This window comes from Nuphar pumila, chromosome 2, assembly GCF_984573655.1.
Source record: "Nuphar pumila chromosome 2, dmNupPumi1.hap1.1, whole genome shotgun sequence".
Classification (NCBI taxonomy): Eukaryota; Viridiplantae; Streptophyta; class Magnoliopsida; order Nymphaeales; family Nymphaeaceae; genus Nuphar; species Nuphar pumila.
In genome coordinates, this window is record NC_143250.1 from 38,593,881 (window position 1) to 38,606,336 (window position 12,456).

General features: G+C 37.2%; 1 protein-coding gene across 2 annotated transcripts in view; it reads right to left on the reverse strand.

Annotated features, from left to right (window-relative positions):
* Window positions 1-6,360, reverse strand: part of LOC149845293 (uncharacterized protein At4g17910-like) — a 47,629-nt gene extending 41,269 nt beyond the window's left edge. For both annotated transcript variants that reach the window (XM_089997550.1, XM_089997552.1), the window contains exons 1-7: window positions 6,269-6,360; window positions 6,124-6,187; window positions 5,019-5,061; window positions 2,951-3,060; window positions 2,621-2,694; window positions 2,367-2,442; window positions 2,157-2,246 (exon numbers count right to left, since the gene is read on the reverse strand). In XM_089997550.1, the coding sequence (XP_089853676.1) occupies window positions 2,157-2,246; window positions 2,367-2,442; window positions 2,621-2,694; window positions 2,951-3,060; window positions 5,019-5,061; window positions 6,124-6,187; window positions 6,269-6,318 (507 nt within the window). In that variant the 5' untranslated portion in view covers window positions 6,319-6,360. The remainder of the gene's footprint in view (window positions 1-2,156; window positions 2,247-2,366; window positions 2,443-2,620; window positions 2,695-2,950; window positions 3,061-5,018; window positions 5,062-6,123; window positions 6,188-6,268) is intronic.
* Window positions 6,361-12,456: the final 6,096 nt, after the last annotated feature.

Sequence of the window (12,456 nt, forward strand, 5' to 3'; positions counted from 1 at the left end):
GATTCCTTTTTACCAAATTATAGAACTTGTTCAATGATGATTCATTTCTATCATGAGTCTTCCAACTTTAAAGAAGCTACGCAACATTCACATTGGATAGATGTTATGACACTAGAATTAGAAGCACTCAACAAATTTAAAACTTGGAAAATTGCAAGTCTTCCTTTGAAAAAAAAGGCTATTAGATGTAGATGGGTTTATAAAGTCAAAACTAAAAATGATGGATCATTAAAAAGATATAAAACTAGGTTAGTTGCTAAGGGATATGCACAAGAATATGGAATTAATTATGAGAAAATTTTTGTTTCGGTTGCTAGGATGACTAATGTAAGAACTTTAACAGCTTTAGCATCTATTAAACAATGGCCTATCTACCAATTAGATATCAAAAATGTTTTTCTAAATGGGGATCTTTGTGAAGAAGTCTATATGGATCCTTCGTTGGGTCTTGAGATAGCAAAAGGAAAAATCCTTAAGCTTAATAAAGCTCTTTATGAGCTTAAACAAACTCCAAAAGCTTGGTATGACCGTTTTAGTAAAGTTGTTCTTGATAGTGGATTTCTTTCTTGTTATATTGATATTGCTCTTTTTCTTAAGAATAGAGGTGATCAGATAACTATTTTGTTGTTATATGTTGATATGATCATCTGTGGAAATGATAAAAGGAGCATTAAGTCTATTAAAAATGTTGTTAAAAATAATTTTGATATGTCTCACCTTGGATTTCTAAGGTATTCTTTAGGAAATGAAGTTGCATATTATCCTAGAGGATATGTTCTTTCTCAAATGAAGCTTGCATCAGATATTATTGCCAAGTCTAGCTTGAGTGACGAATAGAAAGTGAAGACTCCAAAAGTAATCAATGCTAAGATGAGAGTCGATGATAGAACTCATTTAAAAGATCTCACTCCTTATCGTTAATTGATTGGGTCACTAACGTTACTAGACCAGATATTGCTCATGTTGTTCACAGTGTAAGTTAATTTTAAAATGTCGCTACTACTATTCACATGTTTGTTGTTATGCAAATTATCAGATATATAAAGGAAACAATAACAAAAAAACTATTATTATCTTCTTCTTTATCTCTCATTTTAATTGCTTCTAGTGACTCTGATAGGGTGGTAACCCTAATTATCGTATTTCTACTACAGGTTATGGTGTATTTTTTTGGAGAATCATTAATTTTTTGGAGATGAAAGAAACAATAAAATATGTCTGTCTTCCACGGAAGTCGAGTATAAGGCGATGGCTACAACTACAACTGAATTTGTCTGGTTAAGAAGTTTGTTCAAAGATATGGGAGTCATCATCTCTATTCCTTCGAAGTTGTGTTGCGACAACAAGAGTGCCATTTACATTACTAGCAACCACGCCTTTCATGAACGAAAAAAGCACATCAAGATGGACTACCATTATGTTCGGGATGAATTTTTGTTTGGCATCATTCAACTGCCATATGTGACTTCAGAGTATCAGCTTGCAGATTTCTTTATCAAAGCTTTGCCATCCCCCAATTTCAAATTTCTCCTGAGCAAATTTTCGAGGATCTCACAGTCAGTTTGAGGGAGGGTGTTTATATATATATATATATATATATATATATATATATATATATATATATATATATTATGAATGTTTTTCGTAATGCCCATTAGGGGAAATTTAGTCTTTTCCTTTCTATGTAAATAGACATGTCCACTAGGGATATGTTTGCCTTTCTCTTTATTTTTTCTTTATTTTTATTTTTCCCATTTGTTTAGGGGTAAGAGGGTCCATCCCATAGAGTTGTTGGGATCCTCCCCAATGGTCCCAAATGTGACCGTTGGCAGCTCCCAACAGCTCTATAGGGCCTTTCCCCCCCTTAGGACTAGTCCTTTGTGGCTTATTGTATTTTGCCCATTAGTGGCTTCTTGTTCATGTGCTTGTGCATTAGTTGTAGTTACTTTGTGACATTGTTCTTTGCACTAGTGTTTCATTACATAAAGCAAGTCACTAACTAAACACTTCAAGAATCCTAATAGTGACTGTTACTCCACAGCACTAGTTTGTTTGACAAAGGTCATCAATAAATTTTAAGTCATGTTGACTACCATAAATAAATATAAATTCCTTACAATCAATTTAATGAGAAAATAAATGCATTCCAAGCTTACCAAACTGGTGCCGTAAGTCTCAGTTTTAGCATATCTTCTAGGAAAAATTTTGAAATCAACAGCCAAGATGCACAAGCAAGTCACGATCATCTAATCAGAAGAAGTGAAACAAGTTTGATTAGTATGATTAAATTAAAAAAAGCAATTCAAGTAATATAATGACAAAAATACTAAGAATGTCTAAGATACTGAAGTTGACTTAAGGCATACAATGGAAACTCGGTATGATGAGATCATCCTCCTAAGAACTGCTGATGATTCAGTCCCTACCTTGGCATAATGAGGTCTAGACAACCAAATCCAGAAAAATAAACTTATGTCAGGTGCAAATATCCAGAATATATATGTGTGTGTATGCAAATCAGATATGCTCTAAGCAGTCTAGGATGGCCAAAAGGATGTTTATGGACATACTGATGAATGGAAACATCACTTGGATCAATATGCTTCCTAACAACTTATACCTTCCAATTGCAACAATGACAACCAACAGCAGCATCACACAGACTGCACATTTGTAGGTCCATTCTGCTAGTATCTGACAAAAATAAATGCTACAATATTCACTCAATGATATGCACTGCAAAGACGATGATATATGCAAGAAACAAATTTAGAGAATGTAACTTATCCTGATTATAATAATATAAACTAATCCAGACGCCATTTTTTATTTCCATACTAAGAGCAAAATCAAGGTCAAACTACAGTATGATACTGGACATGACCCAACATCTGAAACAAGGAATGGAAAAAGTTCACAAGCATGATCAAAGGCTAGTAAAACAACTTACAGTGAAAATCAAAGCAGTTGGAAGAATGAGATAAAGAAAATCTACTGCCAACATTAAGAAATATTGCCTCCAATCTTTAGATCCAGGTATCGTACTCTGATTTCTCAATCCTGTACTAAAAGTGGCATTAATAAGAACTGAAAATTAATATATATATATATATATATACCAGATCAATCCCTATATTATAATTTTTTTTAGGAATATATTTTAAACTTTGCATGTATGAGTTCAGTTGCAATAAATGAGCACATCATAATCTAATCATGTTTAGAACATGCAAAAGACTAAGAATTAGAATAGAATAACATTTAAGAACTAATAATAACAAATGATACAAGTTCAAAACAACCAAAAATCAGAATGGAAAATTTACCATCTTGAAGCATTTCCCACATAGTCAAAAGGAGCAGCATTTATATCATTGTCATCCAAGGTTCACTATTCTAATACATTTATTTCCTTAATTTTGTGCCCCACATAAATATGGTTGCCCTGAATGGAGAAAACACAGTACTTCACTTTAATTACCATGTGCATACTTCTTATTAGACCAGGCACCCATAAATGGCATGGGATGTCACCAAGTAATAGTACTTTCATTTGACAAATTAACTTCAATGGTAGCACGTCACTGCAGTGGCTACTTGGCTTATATGGTTATACCTTTATTTTTTCTCATGAAATACCAAATATTGAATAGCAGCAAGACAATGAACACAAGCGGAAGCAAATGCTTAAGCATGACACTTACATCGGATGTTAAATTTTTGTGGACTTAAGATTGTTGAACCTAGAAAGAACATATTCAAAAACTTGTGAATCTAATTATGATGCCTTAGGGTATGGCTTCAAAAGCATGAAGTTTTGGGCGTTTGAGAATCTCAAATAAACCATCTGAACAAATTATTAGAGCATCCTCAAAAACAAAGTATATCATATAACTAAACGACTATAGAATCATCACCAACGGAAGGTTATACATATTTAAAATAAATGTGTACCAGTTATACTTGCACATGCATTGAGATTACATACTTCTTCAATAGAAACAGCAAAGAGCTTGACAATGCTATAGACAAACACATATCACACACTACTGCTCTCCACTAATTCACAAGCATTCCTGTATAGGTGGCTATGACCTACGCTGGCTTGTGTTCCCAGTAATGCACATTAGGAGTACATGCAAGCATGTCATTGTCAGGTAGTACTCTACCAAATAATAGTCAACACCAGCATCTCAGATTGCACGAAACTATTAAATATTAAACATAAAGTAAATCAAAAAGAACAAATTATAAAAACTGCCTAACGTTTCACATCTTTAGAGAAAACTGCATAACTATTCAGTTACTGATTTAACTGCCTTGGTTTTTTTCCTTTGTCAAAAACGCACACAGGACCTATAATCAATCATTTGACAATGAATTAGTTATAAAAATGGCCAAATAATAATATTTTGTTAGCAAAAGAACATTTGGGAGGGGATTTCATCAATGAGAGGCTAAAAAGTAATTTCATAATCCAAGCAGATGTTTGAGGTCAGTTATGAAAAAGAAAGAAATTGAATGCAATCAATGATTAGTTGGGAAGTTATAAGTAGGTAAAAATTCACGTGGTTTTGTGATTATTCCATTAAAAATTATCAAATTCATAGCGGAAAAAAGTTATTTGCGGCATTGTAGAAAAACTGAAAACCTACATCAATTAAGGGAAAAGAAAACAAGTTTTAACTTCATCAAAAATGCAAATCCATATTGACTGGAAAATATATGACTTTCTGAACCCCTACATCATCTGTAGAATAATACTAGAATAGGTAGAACAGATGGAAAAAAGACAACAAATGCAGCAGCATAGGAATATGCATGTAAATTTTGTTTCTTTGGTCACAGTTAATTCCTGATAACAAAATTCTCCCATGCTCACAATTTCCTGAAGAATATGTTATAAAACAAGAAACATGGGTCTAAGCCAACAATACACATGCACTACAACAAATTCTTTGTTCAGTCTGACTAAGTTATCAACAGAAGATCTCATACTACAAAAGCATTAATAATACCTGCACTCTTTAAGCCATCCCACTTCCGGAACAGTATTAAGGCCTGTAACAGAAAAGAGATAATATTGTATCATATCACTTAAAAAAAGAATGTAAAAAATCTAGTAAAAGACATGGACATTCAGCATTTTCTATAACATATTCGTGTGATATTTGACAAGTAAATTGTCATACCAGTTAGGCAAATGCACTACGAAGTCTTCATTATCACATGTCCAAAAAGTATTCCATAAATTTTGTTACCAATAAGCAGTACCAACAACAGTAACACACTGGGTAAACTGTAAGAACAACAGTAGTTGTGGTGCTCAAAATGACCACAACAGATATATAAAAGCCTCATTTTATTAAATAAATTCATCAAGTGATCCTTTAACTACAAATATGAAGTAATCTATCATAAAAAAAAGAGTTTTTGTTTTTAAGTACCAAAGTAGCTAGCAGTTGCTGCGCAGGAAAGGGTGAGGGAAAAAGAACAAGGAAGAACTGTCAGCGGTCCTCATGCCAACTGAACCAAAACCAGTAGAAGCTAGTTACAGGTCATTGGTTGAGCGTAGAGAATATGACATGACAAGATTCTCTAAATAGAAAATACTGCTCTCCAGTCTGAACTTCAAGGTCGTTGATAAGATGTTCAGGTGGTGTACGCTTTGGTCACAGCGGAAGGGGGGGCATGTGATTTTTTCTTCATCCTCTACTGCAAGACTATCGTGATCTGTCGTTCCATGGGTTGTCAAAAAGGTTACCAGTGATCCAATACCATATAGACCCCGTGTCACATGAAAATCTACCCAAAAGAATCCAACCCATCGACAGAGCAGCAGCAATTAAACCGCCAATCTACCATCCCCGATAAAATCCTAATCTCCATTGCCGCCCCGAGCAACACCAATCTATTCGACCAATTACTCACATCAATCGGATGAACAACTCAAGAACGCAAATCTAAACTCGTACAAACATATAAAAGACTAAACAGAAAGCAATTCCTACTCCGCCCTAAATCAAGAAACAGAAACAACAATATCAGGATACCTAGAAAACGATCAGAACCCAACAACGACCAAGAAAAAAAAAAGATCGCAAGAGAAGGATGGAGTCTTACGGGGACGATCACAGAGAGGGCAACGATCTCGAGCATAGAAGAACCCGTCAAGTTACTGACGAATCTACTCAACGAGAACGAAATTGAAATCAGAAAAAGATTACACAATCAAGAATAAATCGAGAGAGAGGGAGAGAGGTCGTACTCTTCCTTGATATGCTTACTGGGATTGAGTGAGGTCCCTCGGAGATCCATCGATCACACTCTCCGATGATTCTTGGTGAGACTCGAGAGTTTGCCGGCAACGGCGTGCCGGATCTCCGTTCCGCATTTATGTATCATCCTTTGCGTTCAAACGGGTCGGATACGGACAGATTTATTTGATCTGAATCCAGTTCTATATTTTAGTAGAGGCCTAGCCGCCTATGGCTGCAAACGGATCGAATATGAACGGATATCCAATCCGAGTCCAACATGTTATTTCCGGATATGGATTCTTTAAGTAAAACCCGAATGTGCATTCGGATCAGATTCGGATCTGTTCATTCGGATTGTTTTTGGATTCGGGTCTGATTTGGATCAGAATTTTAGGTTGAATCTGGGTTTGATCTAAATCAAAATCTGACCCATTTGCACTTTTTTTAAATATAAATAGCATGTTTTTGTTCTATTTTTCCCTGATCCAGTATTACCACATGTATTTTGGATTCAGATTCAACTTTACCTTCTCGGATCTGATTTAGATCCAGTCAAATTCAGATCCACTGTTAAAATTTCATATTTGGATTCTGATCTGGAAAGATCCAGACCAAATCCAACTTGTTACCCAGTACGCCATAGGTTTCGGGTTTGGTAATAAAGATGGGGGCTTGATTAAGAATTCAGCTCGGACCCACAGATAGGGCTGGGAAACAAGCTGAGCCACTAGTGGCTCGGCTCCTATTCAGCTCATAGCGACCTTGTTCAAACTCGTATAATAGGTTGGCAAGCTGAATGTGAACAATAAATACTCGGCCCGGCTCAGCTCAGCTGGGCTTGTAGAAGCTTTAAGTCATTAAGAAATATATTTTACATGTAATTTTTTGCAATAGTATTTTTTCAACTATAAAACGATGTATTGTTTCTATAAACAAACCGGCTTCAACTCAACTTGACTCGGCACAAGAATGAGCCAAGCTTCAACACTTCAAGTCTTGTTCAACTCGTTTACCAGCCCTACTCACAGGGTGGACCAATTAGTAGTCGAGCAGGGTATGATTTGCAAAAGTCATACAAACATAGGGTCTAACCTGAGTTGAAGCCGGTTAGACTGGGTAGGCACCAGCCTAGTTTATGCAATCCGTATAGAACACAGGTATGGATTTTCTCATAGTAGGCCCAAGAACCCGATATTAATGTTAGGAAAACCGCAAGCAAGAAACAATTGAAAGAAACAATAAACAAGAATGATAAAATTGAACACAACATGGACACAAAGATTTACGTGGAAAAACCTCCTCTAAAATTCAAGAGAGTAAAAAATCATGACCGCCCAGAGAAAAACTTTATTATTGTTTCTAACTGCTACAAGAGAGAAAGAAAAGAAAGAATTTATAAGGCAAGGGCGACAACCCTAAACCTAAACAAGTCGGGTCTGATCCATAAGAAACTTGGTCTCAAACATAAGCCCTAAAAAAGAATTCTTTCAAGACCCGCACCAGGGGAGCCCCCGAACCCCCTTCCTACAAGAGCAAAAACATTGAATCAGGCTCCACAACTCATCAATCTCCCACTTAGAGACTAATACAAAAAACCCATCTATCTTGTCTTCTCAATCTGTGGAACGGAAGCCCTCCCTCATGCTTAATAAAGGAGTCCAACTGAGGCAATGCACAGCCTCAGTTTCTCAGTGGTCACACCCTTTGTCAACATGTCTGCTGGATTCTTGGCACCAAGGATCTTCTCTAATGACAATGTCCCATCATTTATCATCTCTCGAATGCAATGATAACTCAATTGAATGTATTTTGTCTTTAAATGAAATATTGGATTCTTTGTAAGGCACAAAGCACTCTGACTGTCACTGAAGAGGACACTTTTGTCATATTCTTTGTCAATCTCTTTAAGAAAATTCTTCAACCATGTCATCCCCTTTCTGACCTCGAAAATAGCAATATATTCAGCTTATGTGGTTGAGAGGGCAACACATTTTTGAAGTCTTGACATCCAGCTGATCATTGTGTTACCAAGTGTAAACACATATCCGAAAGTGCTCTTCCGTCCATCCACGTCTCCACCAAAGTCTGCACCTACAAAACCTTGCAAGTTTGCACTTCTCCCATTGAAACAAAGTGACATACCTGATGTCCCCTTCAGATATCTCAATAGCTACTTCACAACTTCTCAATGCTCTGGTCTGAGATCCGCCATAAAATGGCTCACAACTCCCACTGCATGAGCAATGTCCGATCTGGTGCACACCATAGCATACATGAGATTGCCAACGGCTGAGACATATGGGACCTTAGCCATTTTCTCTCGCTTCTCGTTTGTCTTTAGTGACTACTCCTTCGAGAGTTTGAAGTGACTTTCCAGCAGGGTGTTTCTAGGCTTTGCATCTTGAACTCTAAACCTTTCCAACACCTTTTCAATGTATTTTTCATGTGATAAGTTTAGAGTTTCTTTCTCTCTATCCGGAGTGATCCGCATACCAAGAATCTGGTTTGTTGGGCCCAAGTCATTCATCTCAAACTCTTTTGACAATTGTCGCTTAAGTATGTTTATTTTCTGCATGCTAGAACATGTAACAAACATGCCATCTACATACAAAAGTAAAATAATGTAAGACTCACTAAAGTTCTTATAGTAACAACAATGGTCCAACTCGAATCGGGTGAACCCACAGTTACACATGAAGGTGTCAAACTTCTTATACCATTGCCTAGGAGCTTGTTTTAAGCCATATAAACTCTTCTTTAGTTTGCACACTAAGTCTTCTTTATTCGGAGCCTTGAATCCTTCTGGTTGCACCATATAGATTTCCTCCTCCAAGTCTCCATGGAGAAAAGCAATTTTCACATCCAACTACTCTAGGTACAAGTTTTTTGCAGCCACAATACCAAGAATTGTCCTGATGGTAGTCAACTTCACCACGGGGAAGAATATCTCAGTGTAGTCAATCACCTCATTTTGCAAGAATCCCTTGACTACCAATCTTGCCTTGTACCATTTGTTGTCATCAGGCTCATCTTTCACTTTGTACACTCATTTATTCAGCAATGCTTTCTTCTCCTTTGGTAATTTGATTAGCATACAAGTCTCATTCTTTTATAAAGACTTGATTTCATCTTGCATTGCTAACTCCTACTTAACTTAATCTTTCACCTGCATTGCCTCAGAAAAATGTTTTGGCTCTCTAGAGTTGGTCAACAATAAATAATGTAAAGATGGAGAATACTAAATCAAAGGTTTAGGTGCTCTAACAGATCTCCTCAATTCAGGTGCAAGAGTGGTTGGCTCTGTGTTAGAGTCTACCTCGACTATCTCAGAATTCTTAACAAGGGTATTTGTTGAGATTTTCTCCAAGTCAATCTCTCTCATCATATCTCTCTATTTTTCTGTCTTCTTTGATTCTACATTGAAGCTATCTTTGTAAAGCACATTCTCATTAAATGTTACATCATTAGTTCTTATTACTTTCTAGTTTTGTTCATCCCAGAAATGATAACCAAAGTAATTAGAACCATATCTAATGAAATAACATTTACGGGCCTTAGCATTTAGCTTATCCCTATTCTCAGAATCAATGTGTACATAAGAAACACAACTGAAAATCTTAAATGTGATAGATTTACCTTCTTCTCCGTCCATTATTCTTCTGGCAGTTTCAGATCTAACAGAACTGAGGGACCTCGGTTGATCAGATAGGTTGCAGTGTTTATAGTATCTGCCTAGAATGCCTTAGGTAAACCCGCGTGCAGTCTCATGCTCCTCATACGCTCATTGAGAGTTCTATTCATCCACTCAGCAACTCCATTCTGTTGTGGTCGGTTCGGAATCGTCCGACTCATTTTAATTCCATTCTCCGCACAAAATGCTTTGAACTCTGCACTGCCATACTCCCCTCCATTGTCAGACCGTAGACCCTTCACTTTCAGCCCAATCTCATTTTCCACTTCTTAAAAGTGGCAAAAACATCAGATTTATTCTTCAAAAAATAAACCCATACCTTTCTGGTGGAATCATCAATAAAGGTCACATAGTATCGTGAGCCTCCAAGGAAACAAAGAAGAGATGGTCCCCAAACATCAGTGTGCACCAACTCCAATTTCTCTACCCTCAGTTCTCTTCCGATCTTCAAAAAACTGACCCGTTTATGTTTGCCTAACACACAATCCTCATAGAAACCAGTGTATACAGACTTTAAATCTGGAAATAGTCTCTTTGATGCTAACACCTTCATCCCTTTCTCGCTCATGTGCCCGAGTCTATAATGTCATAACTTAGCATCTGCTTCCGAACTCACCGAAGCAACAATATCTCGGTTATTATCAGTCATGTACAGGGTCCCCAATTTTCTTCCCTGTGCAATAACCAAGATTTCTTTCACAATTTTCCATGAATCATGTCCAAATACAATTTTATACCCAACACTATCTAACTGACCTATTAAAATCAGTTTTCTCTTTAAGCCAGGTATATAACGAACATTATGCAATGTTCATCTGGACTCACTAGCAATCCTAATATGCACGTCACCCCTCTCGATGATATCTAACTGCTCATCATCGACTAGATAAACCTTACCTAGCTTTTCGGCCACAAAATTGTGCATAAGCTCTTTGCACAGAGTGGAGTGGAAAGAGGCACCTGAGTCTAGGATCCATGACTCAATCGAACTATCTACGCTCAAGATCAGAGTGTCCTCAAAACATGTAGTTTCTTCAACTCTCGCATTCATGAACTAATCGTTGTCCTGGTTCCTCTTCTTCTTAGGGGCCTTGCAATCCCGCTTTAGATAACCCTTCTTATCGCAATTCCAACACACAAGGTCACCACGAGGTCTCGACTTACTCCTTCCCTTCGACCTTGACTTGCCACGGTTTGAACTCTGGCTCCGTTGGAAGTTCCTCCCTCTACCTTCGAAACTCAAAGCAGCGCCTGAGGATTCTCCTAACTCCTTTCTTCGAATATCCTCACTGAGAATCATATCTCGGATTTCCAAAAGTTTCAACTTCTTCTAGCCAGACGAACTACTCACCACAGTTATCGTCTCACCCCAACTCTCGAGTAAAGAGGAGAGTAGAATGAGGGCTTTTACCTCATCATCAAAATCAATGTTCACCGAACTCAACTGGCTCATGATGGTATTGAACTCATTGATATGATCGGTCACAAAAGCACCCCCAGCCATCTTCATATTGAACAACCACCGCATCAGATAAACTTTGTTAGAGGCAGATGGCTTCTCATACATGTTTGATAGAGCTGTCATCAAATCTGTCATCGTTCTCTCATTCGCAATGTTAAACGCAACATTGTGAGGCAGTGTGAGGCGAATCACACCTAGAGCTTGTTGATCCAACAACTCTCATTCATCTTTCCCCATCATTTCTGATTTCTTTCCCGATAGGGGCTGATACACTTTCTTCTGATACAGTGGATCGAAGATCTGCATATTTCAGAAACTAAAATCTTTGTCGTTGAACCGATCAATCTTTATCTTTCCTTCTTCTATTCTTGCTTCGACGAACATAGCTCTGATATCAGTTGTTAGAAAAACCACAAGCAAGAAACAACTGAAAGAAATAATAAATAAGAATGATCAAACCAAACACAACAAGGACACAAAGATTTACGTGAAAAAACCTCTTCTCAAATTCGAGAGAGAGTAAAAAACCACGGTCGCCCAGAGAAAAACTTTATTGCTCTTTCTGACTGCTACAAGAGAAAAAGAAAAGAAAGAATTTGTAAGGCAAGGGCGACAACCCTAAACCTAAACAAGTCGGGTCTGATCCATAAGAAACCGGGTCTCAAACATAAGCCCCCTCCCCCGCCCCCCCCCCCCCCCCCCCAAAAAAAAAAAAAAAAAAAACTTTAGGGACCTGCGTCAGGGGGAGCCCCTAAACTCCTTTCCGGCAAGAGCAAAAACACTGAATCAAGCTCCACAACTCATCAACTAGAACCTCAGAGTCGACTCCAAGTCCAAACCCACTAGCTAGGCGCAGTGAAGGCCCCAACTCAAGTTGACAACTCTATGTCACAAACATCGTTCTTGAGAAAATATTGGTGAGGAAAATCTCATGATAAATTTTAAAGTTTTGATATTTCGAAAAGTATTTAGAAAAAAGTGGTGTATATAAACATAAATTTTTTTATAGAAACATAAATGAAGTTATAAAAAAATTTGTAAAA